Source organism: Amphiprion ocellaris, chromosome 18 (assembly GCF_022539595.1).
Source record: "Amphiprion ocellaris isolate individual 3 ecotype Okinawa chromosome 18, ASM2253959v1, whole genome shotgun sequence".
In the NCBI taxonomy this organism is placed as follows: Eukaryota; Metazoa; Chordata; class Actinopteri; family Pomacentridae; genus Amphiprion; species Amphiprion ocellaris.
Window position 1 is genome coordinate 25,217,831 of NC_072783.1, and position 27,945 is coordinate 25,245,775.

General features: G+C 43.2%; 1 protein-coding gene across 2 annotated transcripts in view; it reads right to left on the reverse strand.

Moving 5' to 3' along the window:
* Positions 1-1,876: 1,876 nt before the first annotated feature.
* Positions 1,877-27,945, reverse strand: part of ntn2 (netrin 2) — a 45,851-nt gene continuing 19,782 nt past the window's right edge. For both annotated transcript variants that reach the window (XM_023298378.3, XM_055004713.1), the window contains 5 exons: positions 19,866-20,054; positions 13,430-13,579; positions 11,040-11,093; positions 5,986-6,060; positions 1,877-5,898 (listed from right to left, as the gene is read on the reverse strand). In XM_023298378.3, the coding sequence (XP_023154146.1) occupies positions 5,513-5,898; positions 5,986-6,060; positions 11,040-11,093; positions 13,430-13,579; positions 19,866-20,054 (854 nt within the window). In that variant the 3' untranslated portion in view covers positions 1,877-5,512. The remainder of the gene's footprint in view (positions 5,899-5,985; positions 6,061-11,039; positions 11,094-13,429; positions 13,580-19,865; positions 20,055-27,945) is intronic.

The following is a 27,945-nucleotide window of genomic DNA, read 5'->3' on the forward strand; positions in this document are numbered from 1 at the left end:
CTTGTGAGAAAACATACATTGGAGAAACAGGCAGATCATTCAGCACAAGACAAAAAGAACACCAGACAGAATGCGAAAAGGAAACAAGCGGATGACTCAAGAACACAAAAAGAAAAAGCCGAACAAGAAAACAAAAAATCAGCCATCACGGATCACTGCAAAAGAAATAATCATATCATGGACTGGGACAGGGGGAAGATTGTAACATCGGAGACTAACAAGCATAAACGATGGATCAAGGAGGCCATCGAGATCAGGAAGCGGGCGAGCTGCTCCATGAACCGGGACGAGGAGCTACACCCTCTAATACCTGGGACTCCATCCTCCAGAGACCACCGGACGGTGGGGGGCGTGACCTATCTGACAGATTCTGACAGATCTGTCAGATAGGTCACATGATAAAAAGGACACGTCAGCACACGTCAGATGACACTCAGAAGAAGACTGCAGTTGCAGTTGAAACATGTCAACTAAGGTAAAACCATCTTATCTTTGATTTGTTGGTATAAAAAATAACATTATCCTAAAAAACAGGTTTGTACTTAAATTAATAAGGAAAGACTCATAACTGTAGTCGTAATGGTTAACAAGACATAAAAACTCAATATATATAGTCATATCTGATCAAAATCCCCCCAAAATTAGCCTCAAAATAAGGTTTAAAAAGCATTTGTTTTTTTTCTGTCCATGTTGTACTTCCCCAGATTCAGAACACTGGACTTGAGTCAGTTTAACAACATGACTGGTTGAATGTTTCCTGGTTTGGCTGTTACAAAGCAGATGACTGGATTGTTTGGGGAGAGGAGCAGGGCATGTTTCAATCAACTGAATTATCCCAGATTTGTATTCTGAATTCTTTTAGTGGCAGTTTTTTTCTTTAGAAGATCTCTGTTCATGCCGCCACCACCCTTCTAACCACCTCATGTGGACTTTATTGCTCTTTTACATGCGACGTACCATGAATGCATGCCAATAGAAAAGAATGAGCCAAAAAATATATTGTATATGTAAGCATCTTCCAGTTTTACAGTCTTTATTGTGAAATCAATACATTTTGCACGGTGGACCAAGACTGTTTTTGAACCTCACAGGACCATAAATCTGGATTTTCGATGTCCATTTGGTTGCAGGCAGTTTAAAGTGTTTGGGGGTAATGGGAACTGTTCACAAATGGTAAAGTGATGGGGAGGCCAGGATGTCCAGGAAGGATGTGACTGATGCAGAGACACATGTCAGTGTGTGTGTGTGTGTTTGAGCAAAACTCTATTCTCAGAGCCTTGATGGAGATGCCTGGGGAGAGTGATGATAAATGGTTGCTTTCCTGTAATTTACCTTCAGGAGAATGGATGGAGCTGGCCTGTTTGGTTAGAGGGTGGGGAGATGAGGAAAGAGGAGACCGTAGGTGAGAGCGAGGCGAAGAGGGGGGAGGAAAAAAAAGAGAAAGAGAGTACGGAGTTTCCTGCTTCGGGCCTGACTTGGGAGTTGGGTTTCCTCCAAGGTGAGGTACACATTAAAGTGTGTGTGTGTGTGTGTGTGTGTGTGTGTGTGTGTGTGTGTGTGTGTGTGTGTGTGTGTGTGTGTGTGTGTGTGTGTGTGTGTGTGTGTGTGTGTGTGTGTGTGTGTGTGTGTGTGCCTCATTGTTTATTTACAAAGCTTTAGCTCTTGCTGTGTTCTTAGAGGAGGGGAGCCGATCTACCCAATACTCTCCCCTCCGAGTCCCCGTCCAGCCCCTGTGAGTGGAAACATACCAGAGCTGTGCCCACTCTATGTGAGCATACTTTCCAATGGGAAACACACACATATCAATTTGGTATCATTTCCACAGCTCGGGCTAATGGCAGCTATTAAAGAGAAAGATGATCAACACAACACACAGTTCATTAACTAATAATTTATTTTTTTTTACCATTTAGATTAAAAAGTCAGTGGTTCATTGCCTTGGAGGAAAATGTACAAGGAAGACTTTGATATAACAGAAGTGAAAAGCAGGACAGGACTGAGGGGAGAATCCCTTTGTTCCCCAAGAAAGGTAGCGGGACTTTTTTTTTTTCTTTTGGGTGGTGAGTGAACCATTATTCCCAAGACTTTAATGTAACAGAACGTGGTGGGCTGTTGTGTCAGTTTCCATCTGTGCCTCTATGGGAAAAGCAGAGGGTCCAATCAGTCACATTTTTTACTCGCTTCACCTCAAAATCATTTACAATTGGCCGGTTGTTGTCTGGAAACAACATAAAACAAAACCCCCAAAAAAAAGGAATACATTCTGTGTAATATCTGAACCACATCTTCTGGTCGTGATCACAAAAGCATATGTTCCTGGTTTTCTACATCCATATAACATCCATAATCATCTGGTTTTGTACATCCATACATGTGAGTCCGTCCTGGGCCGGGTGACGCTTTACAAAACATAACTGGCAGCGGCAGTTCAATACATATTTACAACATTAAAAATGCATCAAGACTTATCAAACAAGCCAAAATGTGTGGATGAAAGTGGGAAAAAAAGGGAGCTCGACCAGGAGAATGATTATCCCTCGTAGACTGCTCTGACTCCTCTACACAAACAGCTGTAAAACTGACAAACTTTGTTCCACCCGCCGCCCCGAATAGCGCTTTCTCACCCCTCAGTTCATGTGCATATCACTTGTTTCCTATTAATTAAACACACAGACTCACACGCATACACCTGCGAATGCTATAAATGCGGTGAGTCGGGGGGGAACAAAGTAAAGCAGTTATATGGCCTCAGTTCCACTGCCAAGCTGCTGGGCTTGTTAATGTAAAACAACAGGACGGCGCTCCTTATGAGGCTCGCTAAACAGCTTTCACGAGAGCTGCACTTCCACCCCCCTCAAACTGAATTTGGCGGATTCTAACCTCTTATCTTAAATCCAACATTCAGGGTGGGCACTTAAGAAAACGGAGAGTCAGTAGAGAGACTTTCGGGGTTCTTTCTAATTGAGAGAAAGTTAAGGACGCTGCAGCTCCTCCACAAGTGTGCAGATCGCCAGACAGGCGTCACGTAATTTGACCATCCATCTTAACGTGTCACGCAGCACTCACATACCAAAGGGTGAAGAGACTGGTGCTACTGTAACACCACCTGTCTGACAGCCAACACACAAATAATCGACTGTTTGGTTCTGCATTTTTGTGAAATTCCATCAGTGGGGATGTTAAACTTCGATGCTTGTCGTCTTTGCCTTTTTTTTTTTTTTGTCACACACCAGATCTCATTTTGGTTACGAGTTGTTTTTTTTGGATTGGAAAATAACAAAATATTATGAGACAGACATAAGCATGAAGAGTCACAAACATCTAGTTTAAAAGTCTACCATCGTGCCATCCACATTCTTAATTCTGATAACATTATTCCATGAGCGCTCACAGTCAGGACGTACACCTGCGTGAGCGCGTTCTTCGCAGTTCGACTTACATTCTCAGGAGAAAATAAGAACTACAGTGCAGTACTATACAGCACAGAGGAACCCCGCGGCCTCTTCACTGTGCTGCTACTTATCTAAGACACTAAATACACAACATGCAAAATGGGTGAAAAAAGCGAGTTCGGGGAGGGTGGTGGCTGACACGGAGACGAGAGCAGAGGAGAGACACTTTTGGAGGAATGACAAACCAAACATACCGCCGCAGCCAAAGGAGCATAACCACGAGCTAGCATGAGATGCCTGTAGGCACACTCACTGCTCCTCTGGCCTAATGTGCCTCTCAAAAACTATGTGTTTATCTTGTACTCTATTTAAATAAATTGTGATGTCCTTTACAAAGTGAAATAACAGCAAAAGGCAGATAAAAAGCTTGAGAGCAACCAGACGAGTCTCTCTGTGGTTCTGACTTTCATAGTCTCTTAATTGAATTTAAAAACTGACTATGCTTATTTGGCAAAAGATGACAGGGTTATGCATTGGGGTGGGCAAGTGGTGGAAGATGACATGGGAAGTTTTCCTTTGGATCTTGATGCTCATATTGGTTTAGTTCTTTCTTTGCTCACTGTAAGGTTTTGATGGACCAGCAAAAACCACAAACATGCAAACATAACAAAGCACACGAGGAATGAAATATGATCCTCTCATGTCATAATACAATCAGTGAGCACTAAAAACTTTCCAGCCTCATTCATTTTGTCATAATATACTAGAGAAAAACACAGCTATGTTGTTTATCCGGCTTGTTTTTTTTTCTTTTCGTTTTACTGCATGAAAAGGAACTCTTGTTTCAATCTCTTATTTTGGCAAACAAAAGTCTGCCGGTCTTCAGACACAAATGTTCAGACATTTTAAAAAAAAGAAAAAAAAAAAAAAAGCGACATTGGCCACACAGCAACATCTGGAAGAACCAGTACCCAGCAAAAGACACTGTCCATAAAGCAAAAAAATTCTCCTCGGAAATGTTAATATTGTTCTGAAATTCCAGCCATATGTCCACACCGCTTCATCTTTCTTCCATGAAAAGTGACATGCAATGAGTCATGATGGTGATGCATGACTTTATAAACCACTCATGAGACAGACTGGTGGTGAAGAGGCGCAGCCCCGGAGGCCTGGAATGTGACTCACACATGCCAACAGGATTTGTTCTGCTTAGAATGAAACAACAGGATATATCTGAAATAAGGATACGGTTGGGATACGAATGGATGAGATAACAAGTAGCCATGCGGAGAATACAAACTCTATTATGAGCAGTGGCATCACATACTTGTAGATAGAAGAGCCTACATGAGCAGTTTGTTCGGAGGGCAGCAGCAGAGGTGGTGCGACGGAGGTTTGCTGTGGAAAACGTCCCTGCAAAGGGAGCCCTTGGTTCCTCACAGGACAAGAGTTTTATTCGTACAGTCCAGTGAAGTTACTGCAAAGACCTGGAGCAAGTAGGCCCGTTTTCTATGAACATTTGAACAGCTAATGTTGAAAAGGTTTGTCAGGTGGTCCAGCTTGTGTGTTTGTTTCAACAATGAAACCTGAAGTGGCCAAGCTGAAGGTGTGCAGCTTGTCTTGATGCTGAAATCAGTTCAGTCTCTGAAGTGACAAATGCTGTGGAATAAAATCCCCAGAGAAGGTGTGAGCGCTGGTAGTCTGATGTGGGAGGACTGAAACAACAAAGTGACAGGAGATAGTCTTGACAGAAGGACGCTGGAGGTTGGAGTTTTGTAGTTTGGGGGGGACGAGTGGACATTTCCGCTGTCGTCGAGTGAGGGAATGGTGCCTGCTTTTGTCTACAATTCAAACCCTTTTTAATGGTCCCTTTTTAAGGCAAACCAATCGGACAACAAGACAAGTGGCATTACAAAGACAAAACTCAAAAAATAAAATGGAAAATAATTATACAATATACACAAAACGTGGTCCTGAAAACAGGTAGGGTACATGCAGTCTTTGTAATGTGCAGTGTTCCCACGATGGACGAGGAGAAAAGGTTTCAGGGGGAGGAGAACAGTCAAGGTTCATGAAGGTGTGCGATGGAGGGAGAGGTAGGGATGGATGCTGCTTCCCCATCATGCTTTGCTGCACTTCCCCTTCTTCTCCTTGCGCTGGAACTTCCTCAGACGTCTTGTCCAAACGTCCCTCCACTGGATAACCAGGCTGTTCTTATCAGCCACCAAGCCTATGCGCTCCGCCCCTGGACTGGCGGCTCCACCTCCGGGCCCAACTCCTGGTCCTGTCCCCGTTCCCGTCCCGCCTTCGCTGCCGCCCATCACCAGGAACCGCTTGCTCATCTGGATCTTGGGACATTTGCAGGCAAGGTCCTTCATGTGTACCCACAGGATGTTGTCGCCTCGCTTCAAGGGTTCGCCGCGGCTCTTGTACACCGATACCACGCTAACCGAGAACTTGGCCCAGTCACCCACCGTCTCCATGTCCAGGACGTTCACTTGGACCGCTGAGAAGACAGAAATACGCTCAGGTTAATACTCCCAACACTTTTCATTTATTAATTATGCCATGATAATCAATTCTACTCTCTCACCATAATCTTTTTTGCAATATTTCTTCATGTTGATCTTCAAGTTGCCCTTCACCGGTTTACAATAGGACTCACAATCTGCAAAAGCAAAGAGAACCAATAGTTAAAATCTTACTGAAACTAATGTGTTTGGAGTCGCTAGCTGTAATGGAAAGTTAGTGTGTCAAAACGCTAAACTGTTATGTCGTGTGAAAACACTAATAAACATACTCAACAGCATCACCATAAATCACATGCTCTTGTTTCGGCACATGGAGGCAGGCAAAGGTTTTCACATAATTACACATCTATTGAAGCTGTATCTGCTTTTTAAATTAAGATTCTCATGTTGCTTTGTAACTCGGCGGTGAGTTTGCTCACAGTTGCCATCGTGTTGATATACTGTAGGTCCACTGACAGGGCCAGGGACTCCAAGGAAAACTGGAGCAGGCTGAACAATGTTGAGCTTGGTTTGGTTTTTGTGCGCTAAAATACAACTTTTGACAAATCACACATCAAATCCCTGCAACAGCCAGTGCTGGGAGGCAAGTGAAACATACCAGAGGAGCAAAAAGTGTTCAGTCTGACATGTTTTCTGGAGTCTTGAGAAAAGACAGAGCGTGGTGGAAGCGGGTCATGGTTGGATGAATGTGAATAGGCCTTGGCTGCCAGCGTGACGACTAAGACCACACATTGTAGAGATGACCTCTGCTGACCATTCGTAGGTGGGGTTGCCAGTGATGAGGTGTTACATTTATGATTGTGACAGTTAAAATTGATTTCTTGGCCGATTGACCAAAATCTCAGATCTCCTCGTGACTGACGCTAAGAGCAGCCATTGTTTTGTTCAGCCGTCAAGCATCTTTTTCACATTGGCTTTTCTTCACACGCAGATTTGGGTCAAAGAGGTGGCCCGCAGTGCTGGAAACAGATTTTCCCTGAATTTCACTATATTTATTTGAAGCCAGAACCTCCTCTCCAAATTCTACCATCTAATGTGCATCTGAGTAAAAAAAAATCCTGAATATATTTGTAATTTGATGTTGAAAATGACTTGCTGCAACATTTTCAATCGACCATGAAAGTTGTAGATAAGTTAATACAGATATGCAACGCTTCAAAGACTCGAGAGCACATGCATGTAATTATTTCACATAGATTGTTTTCTTGTGATCCTGAAATATTTATTTTGCCATCTCGACTTTGCTTCTCTGTGATCGTCAAATACGTTTTCCGTGAGCTGAGAGCCGAGGGGAACAAAGAAGATAATCAAAATTAAATGAACTTTCAGAAACAGATGAAAGTGCTCAAGGGCAAAAACAATGACAAGAATCTTTTAGAAAATGTAAAGCATCGTGCTCATGGTAACCACTGTTACTGGAGCCGAGACAAGAAAGAAAGAGAAACCGTTGATCATTACGAAGGCTCTACCGTGCTTGACTGGATGTCACTGGGTTCTGTGAACTGTAGAATTTTGGATCCACTTATTTCAATTTCAAAACTATGAGAAGGACACTAAGTTCAGAAAAAATCCAAAATGATGGACTGAAATTGCAGGGAATAGCATGAAGGTCATTTTTTTCAGTGATGGGACATGAAAAGCTGACCATGCTGCACACATGGAATGTCAGGGCATGAAACTGAAAAACCACATGCTGGTAACTGGACTGGTATCTGCGGTCAGGTCTCTCATAGCCTTCAAAAGGAAAACCATTCAGTCATGTTGCTTTCCAAAGCAAACCAAATAAAATTGCTGGACACGAAATACCCCAATTAGAAAAAAAAAAGAGTCGTGAGAGAGAGAAATTACGCTTTCAAGGATGTTTGAGTGCAAGGGTGTTGCATTGTTAGTTTTTTTGGGGAAGGACTGAGGAGGAGGAAGAAGCAGGGGACCAAGGAGCCCATAAAAACGTCCAGGAGGCTTGGCTGTATATCAGAGCGCTGGAGATTTTATTAGCCAGAGAGAGGACAGAAAAGGAAAGAAAGGGAGAAAGAAAGAGCAGACGGCAGCTTCCAATAACCCCAAGACGGGTGACGTTATAAAAACGATGAGTGGAAGTGTAGACGTGGACGGGTGCAGAGGTGTGCGTGTCGATGGATTTGTGCGTACCGCATGTGTGTATGCGCTGCACATTATTCACAGTCTTTCTATAAATTATGTTAAATATTATAGCTTGCTAAAAGGACTTTTTCATTATAAGCGAGCGTGTGGTTTTCATGTGCAGATCATTATCATGTAAGTGCGCACGCAACTGTGACAGGCATGCATTTGTATGAGATGTGCATGGGTTTCATTAGGAGGCTGACATTGTGTGTGTGTGTGTGGGTCTGTTCTTGTGTGTGCGCGGTATACAGTGGCTGACATGGTGCTATCAGCGGTGAAACGCTGGCTGGGGGACAGTATATGTTTTCCCATGAAGAGTCACTCACTGCTGGCTGTTCACCTGGAAAAGCTCTCGGTGAATCGCCCAATGACCCAGAAGACCAGCCCAGTGAAAACATGCACAATTGGCTCCAGGGCTCTTGATGCCCCTCTTTCCCTTGAGCCCCTTTCACTGTGCCATGACAAGGACAAATTGCATCCACCGCCCCTTGCACAAAAAGATTTCAGGGCCTCAGGTTTGTGACGGTGAAGCTCGTTCTATGGTAGTTTAGGAAGCAGAAAGATGGGGGAAATGCTCTGGTGTGTTTGGTAGAAGCTGAGGTGAATTGAAATTCAATGACTCTTGTGTTCTTAGACCCTAAGATTTTCCCAGGGAAGTAGTAAACAAGAAAAGGCTAGACTGTGCTTTATTTTCCAAAAAGGCTCAAGTAAAGGGAGGAAAGGTAGGATATAGAGTGAGAGGAGCTATATATGAGGAAAGAAGTTGCAGAAATATATTGAAAATACATTTCTGTTGAAAGGGTTTCTAATCACTTTTTGCTGATAGTTGGATAATAAAGCTGGGGCCACTGCCATGTCTGTACAGTAAATATGAGCTTAAAGACAGCAACTAGTTAGCCATCAAAAACAAAAGTAATCCACTGGATATTTAGCATCTCAGTTAGCTCAGCACCTCCTTCAGGAAGAAGACTCTCTCTGCATTTGTGACCGACAAGACAGAGCAAAACAGCAGTCGACAAAGACATAATTGTGTGTGAGATCATCACTTTCTATTGCTTCTAGCTTTCTGTCTGATATCTCAGAGTTCGTAGCACAGCTGTTGTCTTTATGTCCCAGTTACAAAATCAGTATTTTAGCAAAGATGCCATTTAGAAATTGCTTTGAAGTAAGTGCCTGTTTGCATCTAGTCTTATTGGACTGTATTTCAGTTCTTATTTCACTCATCAGGCTGTCTGACTACAGGATCAGAAAAATATGTAAATGAAAACAGGTTTATTTTGAATTCAGCTGAATTAAAAGTCAAAGTAAACAGATGTTAAGGGCTGGCATGGCTGAGTTTAGGCTGCACTGGATCACAAAAAGTGATACGAAAACACAGTGACCCACCCAGTCCTTGTTTATTGGTTTCAGATCAGTCTTAAAAGTTCTGCTATCTCTGAATGTCCCTCAGAGTTACAGTTTGTACAGAGCTCTGACTTGTGGTGACACAGTATAATCTAATGCTGATGCCAGCCACAGCAGTTAGCAGTGACATAGCCATCAAAATAAAAACAATCCACAGGATATATAGTTTCTCAGATGCTGGGAGTGCATGTGTTCACTCTTGTAGGCAACAGCTGGACATTTGGTAGCTTGGCTTGTGGCTTTTTGGAGTTAGCAGAAGCAGCAATAGAAAGTAAACAAACCTGGTGGATTCTGAGGCAACAGCTACTTCTGAAATGCTCACCTCACATGCAGCAGGCAATAAGTGGACATGATTATACTAAGACGAGGTAGACGACTATCGGTTCTTCAGACTAGCACCCAGTTTCTACATAGAAACTGACTGACTGTTAAGCTCAGAGGTGATCTAATTGAGGGGAGGGTATATGAATTACAGTATTGAATGTCCTAATATCCTCACAGCTTTTATTTTACACCTTAAAGTTTTCTAAGACATCCAAAACTGAGAAAAGAAATACCATTCTACATTATGTGACTTTCAATATTTACCATAGAGACATGGTAGAGAGTGGTATCAATCTTCTAATCTGACTCTTGGCTCTGAGCTCTAAGTAAATAAGGTTATTTCTACCTCTTAATGTCAACCGTTTTTTTCATTTTACACCATTAGATTTAATTGGAGATTTCTCTGCAGTTACAGTAGGCAGTGTACATTGAATGTGTGAAAGAGTTTGGCCTTCAATTTGAGCCGAAGTCTCAGCCATTATAAACATCATGAACTCCATAAGTCAAACCCTCAAACTGTGCAGTATTTAACCTTTGAAATGTAAGAAGGCATAAGTCAAAAGTTGAAGCCAAGTCAAAAGCTAGAAGATTTATGGTGACGTTCTGAACATAAATATAGAATTTTCAGAAGAGAAATAATATAAAAACAGTAAAACTATTTTCCTTTGTAAAGCACAAAGTGGGGGGCACAATCTGTAGATTGAATGATGATATATGTTATAAATTTACTAATGAATCATTATTTCCAAATCAACACCATCTTTCAAATCAAACAGCCACAAAATGAAAAATAAGGACGGGGTAATTGACCGGAGCCTAAATTGGAAACTTAGAAGGAGTGACTGTACAAATTTCCCCCCAGTCACTTGCCAACACTCTCTTCACACCCCAGAACTCTCCCCTCCACTATATCTCCCAGCTAAACTGTAACTAATCACCTCTGCTTCCTATCTGCCGGCCTTGGCTTTTAGCTGCAGATATACTTGGAGCACAGCGAGGCTCCACTAACTTGAGGCTACCGGTTGGAAAAAGTGTGCCAAGGACACGGGTTTTTAAGACAATGGAAAAAGTCTGCCGTCCCCAGTGCGCTCATTCTTTTTGCACAACTTCAAAAGAGCAGACCCGCCCTCCATTAATATTTATTCCACACCTTAAAACTTGTGTCCAGAAATATTAAAAAATATGTTTTTGTTCCTCTCATAAAGCAGTCGTGCTTATGGGCGAGGTGCAGTGAGCGTATACTAACCTGCTGGTTCCTCTGTGCTGCTCACCACAGCTGTGGGGTTGACCACAGGGATTTCTGAAATACGCACAAGAAATACAAAGTTATTTCGCTGGTTAAATGTAAATCCATACCTTTCATGTATGCCTGCAGTGATTTGGCTGCGGTCCTGCTAAGAGAGCATGTGTGGTCAAAGAAAATGTCTTGTCTAAAATCATTAAAAGTGATTCCAAATAGTGGGTGTGGGAAGATTTTGTGACTAAATTCATACACCCACAACAAAAATATTGTGTAATATTGAGAAGCAGTAGAAAATGTTTTTGCTCATCGGGTCACCAGAAAGTACCCAAGTTGTCATAGAGTAAATCTGGATTTTGACATGCTATAAATCAATTATGAACATGAAAACATATGCAGACAGACATGGTAGATAAACACTGACAGACTGACAGAGACGCTTATTGGTGGTGACAGGGAAGACAGGCTCAAACAAACTATGCTTGCCATGGACTAATGTGGTGGTTTCACTGTCATTTTTTAAGAAATAGACTGAAAGATCCTGAGATATGGCACAAGTGGAAGAAATAATGGAGGTTCAAAGGACCAAATTTAAGTTTTGGGTCAAACTCGGTGCAGAACAAATTCGTCCTCTAATCCGGTTTGGAGAAGTCGGTGCATTCAAAGTCGACACACTTGACACATCTGAGAGAGAAGTTGATTCTTTGTAGCGGTGATTAAAATGGAAAGGTGGCTGCACTAGATTAGTCCCGTCCTCCCCTAACAGATGCTGGGTTAACACTGCTGTGTAATCTCCATACAAGCATGTATAGACAGATGGACAGATGGCAAGAGGGCAATTTTGGTTGGATCATCTTAAGACAGATGCAGCCCTCCCTTGCTGTGCCCGCTGGCTACACTAAAAAGTGCCTCGTGGAATTCCTCCAGGACCTCTCCTTTAATCGTATGCAACTTTCCAATACAAATGCTAATGCTAACAACAGGCTCTCTGCTTTTACCGTAAACAGAATTACTGGAACGTCGGCTTAGCATCCACCCAGAGGATCTGCTTTTGATTGGATTTGGAGGTTGAGGGTTTGAACCAAAGTGAGTGGGAGTGTGTTGGCGGGAGGTAGGAGGGGCGGAGGGGGGTTCTTGGAAAGCTGGTTTGAGGCAAAAGCAGCAGTTGTCTCTCTAAAAAAAAAATTATGGACACCCTGCCAACAAAAACAAACAAGGGCACAGGGTTTTGTGAAGGCAGGCGCAGCTGCTAGAAGCCACTTTGAGTCAGTGTGCCCCCGTGGCCACATCGTGTGAAGATAGACAGATGATGAAAGGCTTGTTCAGATGTGGGTTGCTGCCATCATACTAATTGGCTGCTTAATGGACTTGTCTTCTGTTTTGGGGTACGGGAGCCTCGAGAGGAGGAGGTGCGACGCCCGCCACGAGGCCGTACTTGCACACACAGTTGTCATTAACACTATCTGTAATGGATCCACGATTAAACATGTGCACTGTTCTTCTCGCTCTCGCTGGATGCTTCAGTGGCACTCAAACGAGTGTGGTCTGCCATCCATGACCACAGTTGTCTTCTTCTTGTCGCCCATCTGCCATCTGCTCCGGAGCTGCATGTGACAGAAACAACATGGCACCATGTGGCACAGTGTGGCAGAGCCGGGTACGGCACTGGGCCACACGGCACGGTTTGCTTTGGTTGAGGCTATCTTGTGAGCGTGTGCAATGTGGCACACAGTGTGGTGGAGAGTTGCCCTCCATTACACAAGCCTGCATGTGTCGGGCCACTGGCGAAATTCATAACCCGCATGGACGCACATGGTTGTCACAGGAAATTAAAAACCTGATGTAGTAGACATGCAAACTACAGCTACTAGACTACACACACACACAATACATCTTAGAATAACCAGGTTCTTTCACCACCAGCTCTCCATTGACTTCCACCAAAAACCAACACTATACTTCATTTTCTTCATTTGGTTCTCATGGATCACGTTTCAGTTTAGCCTGACTTTACATCTGGGCTTTTGTTTGGCACATGTTTTTGGGCTGTTCCCTATGAAATTATCATTGCATTTTCAGTGGCCATGCAAACCCACAGAACACATGTAGCATATATATGCAGGGCAGAGGTTAGGTTGGGTGTATCTGCCAGACAGCCAGAATGACTTTAGGCAACAGGGGAGTGTGCTTTCAATTATGTTCTGTAATCTCCATGGTTTGCGTTTGTGCTGCCTTTTGCTGCGTATTATGCCTTTTGTCATATTATGTTCTTCACAATGCTTGTCAGTTTGCAGCAGTAGTGAGTCACAGGGAAGCTGATAAAATTACCAAGATGAAGACAGAGTAAGTCATCAGTATCATGTCTAGTAACTGGGACGCTGTGTGGAGTGACTCACTGATGCAGGGGGCCACAGGTGAGCGGCTCTGCTGGTAGCCTTTGGAGCAGCGGTTGCAGGTGATGCCGGTGACGCCGTCCTTGCAGGGACACTGGCCTGTGGTCTGGTTGCACGTCTTGCCTGCTGCGCCCACAGGGTGGCAGTCACAGGCTGGGGTGGGGGTTGGGGACAGGTGTGAAGGGGGAGGGAGGTGATATGAGAGAAAACAAATTAGATGACAATTCTTTAAGCTTGAAAATGGCACACAAAACACGGATCAGTTTCTTGCATATAACAGAGTCTCTGCAGGGTACCGGGTTAAATTTTGTAATCTTCTCCTTGTGCCAGCAGGCAGCAGATATGCATTAGGGCTGAATGTTTGGCTCCCAGAGTGAGGCAGCTCTCTTTTCCTGTTTGCTTTTGTGCTTGGGATTCCCTGAATACTGCACTGTGAAACGCTCTGTATCTGTTGCTAACAAGAGAGTAACTCAGCAAGCAATTTATGTTTGAAAGTAGAAGGAACCAACACAGAGACGGCCAGAAGAATGTGGCGATGCATGTCGTGCATTGCTGTCAGGTGACCCAGACCCAACGATGTTCCCTCCTGTCTGCCTATTTCCTCCCTCCTAAATGCTGTGTGCAGTCTGGTGCCTGCTGGTACCACACGCTCTGCTGCTTCATCACTTCCCGAAAGTTCAGCCGATGCCCAGCAAATGCCAACAGCAACAAGAAATTGCTCTGGTCACCTCACTTTGGCAGCACTTTTATGAGCTTTTCTGGTTCTAGGTGATTTATTCAGGGCACTTTAAACAACACAGGGCTCTTTTTTTTGGTATAAAGAGGTGTTAAGTACAAGATCTGGAGTGCTGGTCTGAAGCCCTTTGACAAAGGTTTACAAGAACATAGAGAGGATGAGAGCAGGAGGGGGGAAACCATATATCAGGGAGTGAGAAGTGACGGAGAAGATGTGAGATTATAGAAGAGAAGAAGGGATCCAGTATAGGCCGAACAGAGCATCAGGTGTGCTCAAGAGCATAAGCAATATTGAATCTAACCAAACTTTGGTTGCTGTAAAGTTACTAAAAACCACACATTTGCTCTTTCAGTCATTTCACAGTAGTTCAGACACACAAATGCTGGACTTAAACATCTTCTTGAGTATTCTTCTGGTCTGTGACGAATGGATTCTTACTTTGACATCATCTGCCTAGACTAGAACAACTCTTTCTATAATGCCAAAAATTCACCAAGCCATGAAATAAAAAGTGAACATTCTGCCTGTTCTCCTTGTTTTACATGTGACTCTGGAAAATACGCTCAGACAAATGCAAAATTACCAAAGCAAACTTGCAAGTGACTCAACTGTAACACGATAGCTATAATTGTTCAAGCTTATCAAGAAAAGACAAAATTACACTTTGGGGGAAAACCCTGTAACCCAACAGTTTGCTACAGGGCTCGCCAGAGAAAAGGCAGCTGCTAACATGCCGCAGGTTTCTTCCCGCCACCTGACCGACCTGCCAATGTGTTTATTTGCGCCTGACAGTTTTTTGCAGCTACAACAAAGGAGAGGACCCCACCACCTGTTGACTGGGTAGAGAGGGGGGAACGGCCGGGTTTAAATGGCTGAAACTGACCCAAGAGCGATTGCGTGTGTCTGGCAGCAGGGTGGGGAGAGATTAACTGTGGCTCAGATCTTCAGAAACACGCTTGCCTTTTTTTCCGGGGAGGCCAACCAGTCTACAGGTGTCAAAGTGGCTGCAATCTGTTTGAAGCTGCGCATGGAGACGTAAATCTGATGCTTCGGCGTCTGTGCAAAATCCCCAACATTTGAGTCACGCAGGATCAAGCAGGAAGCTTTGATGAGACTTGGTGAAATTTTAAGGGCATGTGGTGAAATCAGCATCCGGACTGTTTGAGTCTTGCTCCTTTGCCAACCATGCCCCCAACCTCATTCATCAACTAGACCTGAGCTGCTGCCACTGATTCCAGGTGCCGATGAACAATTCGGGAATTTCTGGCATTCCTGGAGTTTGTGTTCTTAGATGAAACCCAGCTGATTAGTTGGCTCAAACACAAATCCATAGAAGGTAGCCTGAATCTTGTATAGTTTGCAAAGATTTTACATTTTACCTTAATGAATCGAGTAGTTGTTGTTGTTTCTAGATCAATAAAAAGTAAACTAGTTTAATCAAAGTAAGCATGATCTGATACAATTTCAAGTTTATTTTCTCTGTGAAATGATGCGTCCAGAGATGTGGGATAAACCAGCGTTATCTGATCTGTCACATATGAGTCTGGTGTTTGTCTATGAAGCCTGCTGAGACTTGTGGCAAAGAACGAGGACTGACAAGCCATTGTTTCCCCACTGATCACCAAATAGCACAGGCTATTACCTGGCCAGTGTAAACAACATGTGCATTATGTTCTCACTTCCCTTCTAAGCAGGCATGGACTCTTAAAGTTTACCATCAATGTCCACTTTGTTCAGTAAACAACCAGCCACATCTGAATGGGCTGTGAGGGGCAGGATGGGGGTTTTGGTGTTGGTGGTGTCAATCTACAACCCCCAGCTCTCCTCCTCAAACTGTTTTTCTGAAGTTTTATGTGCAAGGGCTCGAGCCAGTTAAGACGCAGTAAAAACGTCCTCAGATGTTGATGACTTTTCAAGCCTGTGCGGCTGCAGATGTGACAGGCACTGCATTGGGATTTGTAGTCCTTTGACAGGCGTTTGCTCAGTTTAACTGATTAGTGTTACTCAATGCATGTGTTTGTGTGAGTGTGTACATATGGGCTAAAGTACTTGAGAGGACTGCTCTTTGTCCACAGTTACTGGCAGTCGCCACATTTGGAGAAGATGGTGTTATTTGTACCCTTTGCTGGAAATAGGTTTTTAACAGTTAATTATGTTCCTCTGGCTTGTTCATTGTGAAAATAAATAAAAGCGGTAAATTTTACTGGGTGGGGTGATGTTTTTAAAGAAATCTTAGCATTATATTAGAATCTGGTGTTGTTGAAGGGCTGATAAACCATGCAGCTCCACACTATCTCACTTTAACATCTTGATTCTGAGACTGCTCTGCTTGTGTTAACAGTCTCTGAAATAATAGCATTGTTCCCCTTCGAGGGTAACATTTTTGTGCTGATATAGGCAAAGTACTGTATTATTTAACTAACATTACCTCAGTAAATTATATTGCATATCACATTTTTTGGTTCACAGTGTTTTAAGACAACAAATATCCTCATACGCTGCTTCAGAATTTCTAAACACATACAGGCAACTGCTTCAAGAAGACAACAGCCTCATTTTTTTAAAAGATTCATTTTTGGGGTTTTTGTCTATATTTGATACATTGAGTAAAGAGACACAAGTCACTCGGAGACTGAGTAGGGAAATGACATGCAGTGCATGGTCCTGCAACCAGGAAACAGATCGAGCATTCATTGGTTGGAGTATATTTGCCTATATGCTGTGTGCCATAGCCACTTAACTACTGAATTGCCCCAAGGGCTTATTTTTGATTGTTTTCTTCAGTATTCCTTGTGATCAAGCTGTACAGCTCACATAACAACCTTGCATTTTGTAGGCCTCATATACTCTAGCTATGTGGAAATTGCAGTTAATTGTGGTGACTGTTTCAAGGATCCTAGTATTGTGTCCATTTTTAGCAAATTAATGAACGTCTCACGTCTTCAGAATATGTCACTAGATTTTTCATTCAAAATACAGCAAAGATGGTTAATTTCACCATGACTGTATAACCTTTGGTTTTAGCCCTCTTCCAAACTGTTTCTGTGTCTAACTTTAAATGAAGCTGTGCTGCTGCTGTCCTTCAGGAAGAAGACCCTCTCTGTATCTGCTATTGACAGGACAGGCAAGATTAGGACTTTCTGTCTTTTTTTTTTTTTTTTTAACTTTACCTCTGAGTGATAATTTTGCATGGAAGTACCACTGAATTCACAGGCCGGCCATTGTTTGTAACTCGTGTGTGGTGAGTTTGATACACATTGTTGTGGTTATAAAATCTGTATTTTAGTAGCGCAGGGCAGCAGCCTGGAAATGGTCCTAAAGTGACTGCTGGTTAGGATGTAGTCTTAATTGGCTGGCACTATCTAACACAAGTTGTGTGATAACAGAAGGATAAGTAAGTGAGAACACCTGAATTGGGAATTTGGTTGTATTTAAATGCAACATAAGTGAGCACAAAGAGCAGGAGAGAAGTATACAATGTTAACATTGTAGTGTTGACAATGTTGACTTGTAGAGCTGGAAGGCCATCTGGTTGTTGGGGGGCTAGAGAAATGGCAGAAGGAAATGTTTTCATATCTTAACAGCTTTTACTTTACACTTCCATGTTTAGAACGACCATGAAACTCTATAAAATAGGATTTTCACCATATGGGACCTTAGCTCATGGCGATACTACTGCTGCTGCCTGAGCATCTGAACGGAAGAGTCAGAGCCTTTAGATTCACTGAATTGAAATATTGGTATTACACTTGGAAGACCGGGTGTGTGTTTATATGTCTTCATATACTCCTCACACTGTGTACAGACACCCATCTAGAACAGGTCTGATTGGAAACAGACACGGTCCATTCATCCTCTCCAAGTCTGCACAGCCCTCAGCCCTCCCCACTCCTGTCTCCCCTTTACAAAACACCTGTATTTTATTGTCGTAATTCCATTGCAGACATGACACTCACCCCCTTCAGCCATACCGCACCTCTGACCTCTATCATGACCCTGACACATGTTGATAGAACATAGAGGGGAGCAAGGGCTGAAAAATAAAATCAGGGATGCCTCAGTAGGAGAATAAGGGAAAGATTTTAAAGGTTTGTAGTGAGCTGGCATGAGAAAAGGCAGTGGAACAATTGGAGGTGGTGGTTATAGACCATCTGGTGCGATAGAGATGAAGGTTGAAGCGAAGGAAAATGACAGCTCCTACAAGGCAGTGGAATTGCTCTGATCCATCATGGAGCTCAGCAGAGGCTTTCTGGACATTAACTTTAATTTCTGTCACATCTGGAGCCTTTGTGAAGCAGGAGGATAAACTGTTTATCACCTGATCGCTAGGCTTCGACAGGGACAAAGTGTAGTGTCACGGGGCTCGCGGGTGTGTGAGACACCTCCAGGTACGACAGGAAATGGAAGATGAGGGAACTATTTGCACAGAGGGACGCACATCTCAGAGCTGATCTCTTGTCAGGATTGCAGCAGATCTCTTTCTGTTATTGTTTCGGTGCAGTAACAGGTCAAATGACTTCAGTCTGAAGGTATGTGACCAAGTCACTGTGGAGTTTTTGCCATTACATGATGAATGGCTCAGCATCTCAGTGCAACTAACATGGGCAACTGTGGCCTGATAGCATGCCATTTCCAACCTCCTGGTGTTGGGTTACAGCTCGGGTCGGCCGCAGAAGGAAAACTGAGCAGGAGCCAGTGGGAGATTCTCGCCGTGAAATTTCAACCAAAAGATCTTCACGGCTATGAGCGCTGGCAGATCTCAGCACCGCTGTGTGTTTTTTATGTTCTGGAAGTGATTCTTTACTTTCACCAGAATCAGCAGGGTAAAAAACACTCCCTCCCTGCTATTTATTGGAATATTTTCCCGAGCAACAAGTACAGGAAACTATGTGTTATTTTTGCAGTACTTCCAGCATAATATCAGGCTTAAAAATATTCACTGCAAATGTGTAATAATAAAATAATTTTTTCCATGAGAAATGCCGTGGTCAAATGATAATATGATGTGGTGTGTGGGGGAACGTTCGGAGGGGTGGCCAGAAAAGCTTCGGGCATAGTATCAATTCGTTTCTCTCTGCTATGGTATGGCAAATCAGACATGCCGATATGTTTTTTCATTGAAAGCTACCATGACTGCATATGTTTCCAATCAGAACACGTTACTCCTTTTACGCTGTTCTCGGAGAGCACATGATTACACAAGTATTAGCAGGGTTAGGACATCTCTGTCAACTCTTGTTTGAACATTTAGTAAACATTTGGCGCTGCATATTGCCAAAAAAATGTCAAACTGAGTAATATTCTGTGACATCTATTTATAATTAAATAATTAAAAATAAATAGTTGCAACTTTATTAATGATTGATGTAACCATGACTCACTACAAACCTTTAAAGCATTTGTCTCTCTGCCATCCCTGATCAGATTTTTCAACCTGTGCTCTGTTCTATGTACATGTGATCCTTGCTCATAAATACTTGTGGCGGGTAATTTTTTTCCCCAGAAAATTGCTTGTTTTAAATTTTTGACAGCAGATGAAGAACTGCGGAACTAGTATTGTATGAGAAGTGATCTCCACCATAGACAGGCAAGAAAACTGGTGCTACAGCTCTGCAATGCGTACATGCAGCATAAAAAGTATCATTAATCCCACTTTAAAAAATTAGCAACAAATGCTCCTCCCAACTTGTTCCTGGTTCTTACCTTTGCAGGCCCGTCTGTGTGTGATTGGTCTGGCCATGTCTCTGTAAAAACCCTCCTTGCAGTAGTGGCAGTGGCGTCCCGCAGTATTGTGACGGCAGTTCATGCAGACTCCTCCACTTTTCCTCCCTGACAGCTTATACAACTCCATGTTGAATCGACAGCGGCGGGCGTGGAGGTTGCAGTTACACGCTGCCGAGAGACGAGCAAAGCAGTTGTGTTATTACATCAGTAATCACGATAAATGTAAAAGTTTACAATATCTTCCCAGTATTTATCTAAAAGTCCAAATGTAAGTTAGCCTAGATGAAATGTTCACATGGGCCGTGCACTGCAGTGAAACATATGCTTACTACTATGTATATCACAAGAGAGCAGGGAGAGATTTTCCAGTGGGCCAGTATAATAGTGAGTGGTTTATAATCTACACTGCGGCTGTGAGCTTGGCTGCTATTCCAGAACTCATCAATCAAAAGTGATATTTGCCGAGCTCATTTTCTCCATTTCATAATTAATGAATTCAGCTTCTCTCAGCCCATTAGTTATTAATCACTGGAAAGAGGGACATTAATTTCATGAATCACTGATGAGTAAAGACTTCTAAGATCTATTAAAAGCAAGACCGATTCAGATAAAGGAATGGGCTCGAGCTAGCTGTCTTCTAAATGAGGCGAGCAGAATATATGGGACATGTGAAGTAAGGTTATAGCTCCTCACAGTCTCTCTCAGTTCCACTTGAATTCCAACTGGTTCCTTGATGTCTTCTTGGCTCACAAGTCTTTCCATTGATTCCTCCACATGCGACCACATTCACCAGGTCTGACATTATTGATAAACTCTGTTCACTCACTGCACGTGGGGTTTGCATTTGAGGAGTCTAATGAGAAAGCCGCCCTTCTTGTTTGTGTAAGAGAGTTTGATCCAGAGCCTCTGCTGGTTAAATCAGAGTCAGACCTGGGACCTAAAGACTTGGCCGAGGCTTCAAAGTCGACTGTTGCAGAGCTTAGCTTCAGTTCAAAGTTATCCACAGATAAATTAGAGGAGGGTAAACAACAGCAGGGCTGTTTGACCAAAAATGTCAACAGTTATGGCAAAGGAGGATTATTAGAAGATCACAACAGAAGGTGATATCAATTAACTTTAGTCAGATGGTAGTGTGTTGAAGAAAATAGATTTCACTAACGGTGAATGTTTAGAGGAGTAAAAGACACAACAATGGGGAATAAGTAAAGACAGACTGGCTGAGGGAGGGGAGAGCTTTTATGTGGATGTCTGTGTGTGGTTTCTTGTGCAAAACAGCGACTGGTGAGGAGGAAGTTACAGAAGCATATCTGAAACTGGCTGAGATATTTTTCTCTTTCATCCAGTGTATGTCAAATACAGAGTAAGGAGCATGTAACTCTGATCACACTTGACGAGCAAGTTGAAGCCTTTATTTTGCGTTTGGCTACATGACTAATAGCTGGACATTTTTTGAAATATTTTTCTTATTGGTGAGAAATACATGATACCATCTTTTGGCCTCAAAGTTAAATATGAATCTGTAGCAAGCCATTTATGACGGTAACTGGGGCAAACATCTCTCTTGGCTCTTTGCAAAGGTGACAAAATTCACCTACCAGCTCTCACAAATTAACGTTATATCCTCGTTGTTTGCCAAATTGCTTGGCCGAGTGAAGTGAAGTCGCCAAAGTTGCTATATCCAGCCTAGAAATACAACCCATCCATCTGATTCAGAACTCTCCTGTAACATCACAACATGTTTTTTTCATTTTTGCTTTTATTGATTAAACAAGATGTTTCCGGTGTCTATGTTAAGCTAAGCAAACCGGCTGCTTCATATTTCTCTCCAAATACAATCATGATATCAATCGTAAAAGTGATCTTAAAAAGGAGGAAATCACTATGTCGTTATCAGCAATACTACTCTTTAGATCTTGGCAATATTTGTGTTTGTTGTTTTACTCTAAAGAAAAGGATAAAGGTAGATTTTGTACACATTTTTAATTCCGTAACTTAATTTTAAACCCATAAACTCTCTCTGATGATTCCTCCAGCCTCAGAGCACAATACATGAGTAAACATGCACATATTTGATATTGCAGGGTTCAGAAAGTCATAATCTTTGTAAAAATATCATAGATTTTCTCTTAATCTCTATGTATTTTACACAAAAGAATCCTAAACATGTCCTCTCCAAAGTGGCAATGACCGCTGCTGAAGTTGAATTGAGGATTTTTATAGCAAACTTTGAAGGTTTACAAATAGATTAAATATATTTTATCATGCAAATTATATGTATATTGTTTTACTTCTAAACAAAAATCTTCGTACATCATCTTCAAGTTTTCTGAGACTTTCACAAGGAACTTTATAAGATTTTACATAGAGTAGTTAGAAGCTATTTTAAAGCTGTCATTTTATGTTGCATTTTACTCCAAAGTTGAGAGGGAGCGGTTTAGCTTAATGAGTGACTTTAAAAAGTTGCTGAAGAGGAGGCAGCTAAATCAATTTTAAAAGCATATTTCCCCATCATTCCCAGTTGACTTTTCTCTCTGCAGTAGCCAAGGTCAGTTCTGCACTTACATGAAGTTCAATGATCTGATACATGAGCTTACAGCCATCATTAAAAATGACTGGTAATGGTACTCTGATGGCTTTTTCACAGGAGGAGACTCACTTGAGCACAAATGTTAAGTAATAAGTACTTTGCAGGCAGTGAGCAATATGCATCTCCATCCTCAGTGAAAGGGAAGGCTGGCACCTGGTTGGGAAAGAGGCCCAGTTTTCCCTACCCTGGAAAAAAAAGGGGGGGAGCACATTCCCAGACTGTTTCCCAATTCCATCTGGTTATTATGTGGCCCAATTGGTATGGAATTCTGCAGTTAATGAAATACTGTTTTATGGATAAATTTGTATCAAGGCTGCACTGTTTGTGTAGAGAATGATGGATTTCTTCGCTGTGCTTCCAAGGACTGAACCCTGACCTTTGAAAAAATGCCCAAGTAGATGCTGTATAGTCGTGTCAAAATGGAAATGTGGGAAGCTGAAGGGAGTTTGAAAGTTGGATTTAAAGCCTTTTCTCTTGTTTTAAGTGGGGCAAACAGGCCAGAAAAAGGATGACACATTGGCCTTAGCAACTCCTTTTGCATTGCTGTGCATCTGTGCGTGCATGTAAAGCTGCCTGTCCAGCTTCTTCTAAGGGAAATGTGACAAAGAACACAGCAGCTCTGGGGGCTGCAGGGGGAGAGATCGAGGCGGGGGACTGTGATTGTGATCAAGCATCTCAAACGCACACACAGCTGTGAGCACTTGTGTCCATTAACACCTTGTAGCAGCACATGAAAGCGACGGATCACGTTCTTTCTCTCCAGCTGAAGCACCGACGGCCCTCTTATTGCATCCTCTCGATTTACTGCCGTGCAACAGGATCGGCCAACAAAGTCTGAAGCTGGAGAGGATATGTTCAAGTGTGGAGAATGTAAAGAAAGCTCCAGAATTTAACCTTTAAATGATTTAGCATGTGTAGCCGGGAATGGCTTTAACAACAGCCAGGCATTCTGAGGCAAGAAAAGAACGAGCGAATTAGAGTCTGCCAGGATTAGTAGTTTAGTATCTGAGAGGAAAACATGAATGAAACTAGCTGCAGAGGAGGGAAAGGAGTGAGAAAAATAAAAATGTGTGAGAAAAGGTTAAGAAAAATAAGCAAGTAGGTGTTTGCGGTACCTGTGTGTGTGTGTTTTCTGCAGTTAACTTGGGCTCAGAGCTACAGCTGCCCAAAGATCCTGGAATGTTTATGGGTTTGTTTTGAAGTGCTTATGCACACACACATGCTGACATCCCACCTCCCACCAACCTGCCACCTCCAACACCCACCACCACTGCACCCAAATTAGGCTCAGCGGGGATAACTGAACACTGTTGAAGGCCATTTTTCAATTCATTAACACATCAAAGCCTCACTAGCACTGTGCAAAAACGCTCACTAATTCTTATCTCTTGGAAGGGGAAAAAAAAAGAAACAACAGACGAATCGGCATTTGAAGGGAGTTCTGTGGGTGGTGGAAAGTCTGCAAAGGATCTAAGATTCTCGAGTGAAAGCGGCTCCTTCATGGGTCAGTGTCCAATTGAGGGATGCATTAAGCTGGTTCTTCGTGTTGTCGTGGAAATCAAACAACAAACACAAGCTACAGGCTTGGCGAAAAGGAGGGATGCTAAGACAAAAATAAAAGAGGGGATAGAGGGAGAAGCCTTTGGAAAATATTAGAGTAGAGAATTGTTTCACCACTTTGTCATCTAACTGAACAGCGCCAACTCCAGAATTTGGTAGAATTTCAAGAACAAATGTCTTGTTTTGACCCAGTATCTTCATCTGCGCAGTTTGCACACTTAATCAATTTGCGATTAAGGTGGTGCTTACTTTTTCAAGAAATATTCAGGCAGATTGAGCAAAAGATACAACACCACTTTATTTCAACTTTCACAACAGGTGCCTCAACGAGTTGACGTGCTCTGAACAAGCTCACAGGCCGATCTGTCAGGTGTGCTTTGACAAATTGGTCCTCAAAGACTGTGCTCAACAACTAAAATGCAAGTGTGTTTGTGCGCCGCCTCCCTTTTCCTCTCCATATGTCAGGGATAAATCTAACCTCATTTTTCCTTCAGCTCGAACAAAGCCAAGCCAGTGAGCACAGCCAATTGATTTTGGATGCCTGTGCAAAACCCAAATCCCATGGCTAAAATTGGTCCTTGAAAATTGGAGGGCTCACACCACCACCTTTCCCCTCTTGGCCCGGGCCACAGTCCAGACCTGCTGCAGCCCCCCTTGGGCGCTCAGCTACGCCTGGCCAAACAGGCTCTGCTACATGGGCTCCTGCCATGGTGTGTGCGTGCGTGCGTGTATGTGCGTGTATGTGCGTGTATGTGTGTGCCAGCGTGTATGGTGCGTTGTGTGCGTTTGGGCTGGGTTCCACCTGGCTGCTCCAGCCACCTGCTCAGGGCACCAAGGGGAACACCCGGTTAATTAGCTCCTCATTATAGCCAAGGCCGTGTTTGGTGTGGACAAACACACATGTGCACGTTTATGCGCCTACACCCACCGGAGACGGCTTCGGGAGGCAGTAAGCCCTCGCAAAACGATAAGAACCGATTGATTCAAAGAACGGAAAAAGGTAAAACGGAGGTTGAGTCTTAAACAGATGTAAACTCTGCTGGCTCTGTTGACTCTAATGAGCTGTGGACAACAAGCTGAGACAAAGATTTAAGAACTAGGGGCTGAGGACTAACAGGAAACTACAACCCTGTAGCCCTGCTGTGTGCATTAAGGAGCTTCTACCTCTTTGTAACGAAGCCACTTTAACTCCACTTGCTCCTTCTTCTTCCTTCACACAGACGTATCTTTCACTTCTAGCTTTGACACCACGTCTCAGCCCTCCCCTCCTGCTGCTGGTTTCTGTGGTTAGCCTCACGCCGTGGGCTTAAGAGCAGGCTCTTAGGAGCCCTTTTGAACTTAGAGTCCCCTTAATTCCTCTCCCACCCCTCCCATAAGCCTCCCTCCCTCTCTCTCCTTTTACTTTCATAAGACCCCATCTCAAATACTCCTACCGGTTGCCTCTCACTCTTTTTGCTCGTTTCCTTCCTCGGCCCTCTCTCTCTCGCTTTCGTCCATACTTCCCTCCATCTCCTCTTTCTCTTTCTGGATGGCATCAACCAGGGAAAGATTTTAACAAGATTAGGCTGGAGGGTTGCCAGCTGGGGGGGCCTGGTGTCAGTGGAGAGTTGAGTTCTTAGCTCTGTTCCCTCTCACTGGTCCACTTCACTTCCCCACATCTAAACATTGTTATCTCTGTCCTGCCTTCGCCTCCTCTGTCTGTCTGTAACACTTGCTCTTTTTTCCATGCAGAGGATGTTGTGCAATCATATTATCCTGGAGAATCAGTGAAAGACAAGGTAACAGTTTTTACTTTTGCCTTGACATATGCAACCACTGGGTACACTCTGCTGAATGCAGGAGATGCCTGGACTGGTTTAGAAATAGAAAGTGACAGATGGAACATACTGTGTAAACTCACTACCATGGCCAGAAACGACAGTAGAAATGGCAAAGAACTGCAGCTCTTACCCCATTAATAGCTGAAGCTTTTAAAGTGCTTTGAAGAGCAAAGTTGGTGTTAACCCATCAGACTGAAAAGCAGCACAGGCCCTTAAAAACAGGCAAATTGACAGAATTTTACCTAAATGCATGAACAAAGTCTTATGCTCTCCTCTTGTCTGACAACATCTTGCTGCACCAGACTTTTCACGTCCTCTAACAGACAACTTCTAATTCCTATGCAAGAATTTACAGCAGAATATAAACATGATTTCAAACACAATTACATCAACTGATCCATAGACGGCTTGTGTCAACCGCAGACAGATAAAACATCTATTCAGAAAGCTGAGTGACTGTCATGCAGTCATAGTTGAGAAACAAGACAAACATATTTTCTCTTAGCAGCCTGTGAATCTTGCTGCCACCAGCAGCACCGGCTGGCGGCCAAAAACCACATATTTTCTCAAGCAATGGAGCACAGAGGTTTGCAACAGCACAAAAAGAGGCAAACTGTTACCAAAACACAAAGAATTCAATAACGGGAGGGAAAAAGGGCTGATTTCAGCAAAAATATAAAAAAGTAGACTTAGAGGGAGCAGGCAAGAAAAACGTACAGGCAAAGAGTTAATCTTTGACAAGAGTCAGTTACACAAGGACAGAGAGGAAGAGAGCGCCGGTGGTGACGGGCACCTCAGGAGGTGATTGCTACCATCTGTGGGAGGGAGTCGATGTGGGCCTGAGAGAGCAGGGTGGGCACACACTGCAGCTCCACCAGTTTGCTTTGGCACTGAGATGAAATGCTACATCGGACTACTAGATTACATGTGGCTCTCACACGAATGCACCAAGATGCAAACGCGCACACACACACTTGGCTTCAGGCAGCAGCAGAGGATCCAGTGTTTTAACCCAGCTGACATTAACGCTGTTATTTGACACTTTGCTGTCCTTAACGTTTGTTTCACCATGTTCCATTCTTGCCAGAAAGCCTTTATGGGTGGCTTCGTAGACAGAGAAACGCATCAATCCCTTGTGGGTTGGCCAAGGGCCAAAGTTACAATACTGACAAAACGGGACTAAAAGCAAAGAGCAAAGCTACAACACAAACCAGTCAAACTGACCAAATCCTGCTGTCTTGTTACCACCTAACAAAACTCGTATACCTTCTATTTTTTGTACTGTAGCTCTTGTGTCTAACTACCCCAGAGGCATGATTTTAGAACAACAATCTGCGGGTGTGTAATTATTCGAAAGCACAGGGGGTTTCTCTTTCAAAATCACTTTCTTTCACCCAGCAACCCCCTTCTACACACACACACACACAAACATCTCCAGCTCATTTGAGAGTCACGCTGTAAGTAATTGAAGTGTCGGTTCCCTGTTAGCCTCCGGGGGCAGGCAGCGGTGGTGGGAGGGTCTTTAGTGAAAGCAGCAACATGGCACATACAAGCAGTATTATCAAGGCAACTCTGACTTTTTCAACGTTGTTTTAGCATCACATCATGATGCCCTCTAGGGACAGACAGCAAAAATTCAGCTCACCATGTTGGGCCAACTTAGGGATGCAAGTGCTGCACAACCGAATTCCCCAGACTCTAACAATCTCTGATGAGGTTAACTTTGTTTTCCTTAAGAACAAACACCACGATGTTGCAAGAACAAAAAGCACATGAAACCCTGCTCCTTTGAGAAACTAAAAAACCTGGTTATCCAAATCATGCAGCCTCGCAAATTGTGCCATGGTTTCATGTGCGTTTAAGAATGAGGTCATTTCTCAATCACCAGGCCTGAAAAGTGTCTTGATGAATCTGCTTTAAGACTGCATTGTGGGTCTGACCTCTGATTGCCCTTGCTAGGAGATGTGGAGGGCGGAAAATAAAACGCTCTGAAAGGATGGAGGCCTATTTTGAAATTCTAATCAGCATCGAATAACCATCTGCCCCTTGTCAGCGAAGAAAATGAAGAGAGAGAAAAAGAGAGATATAAAAC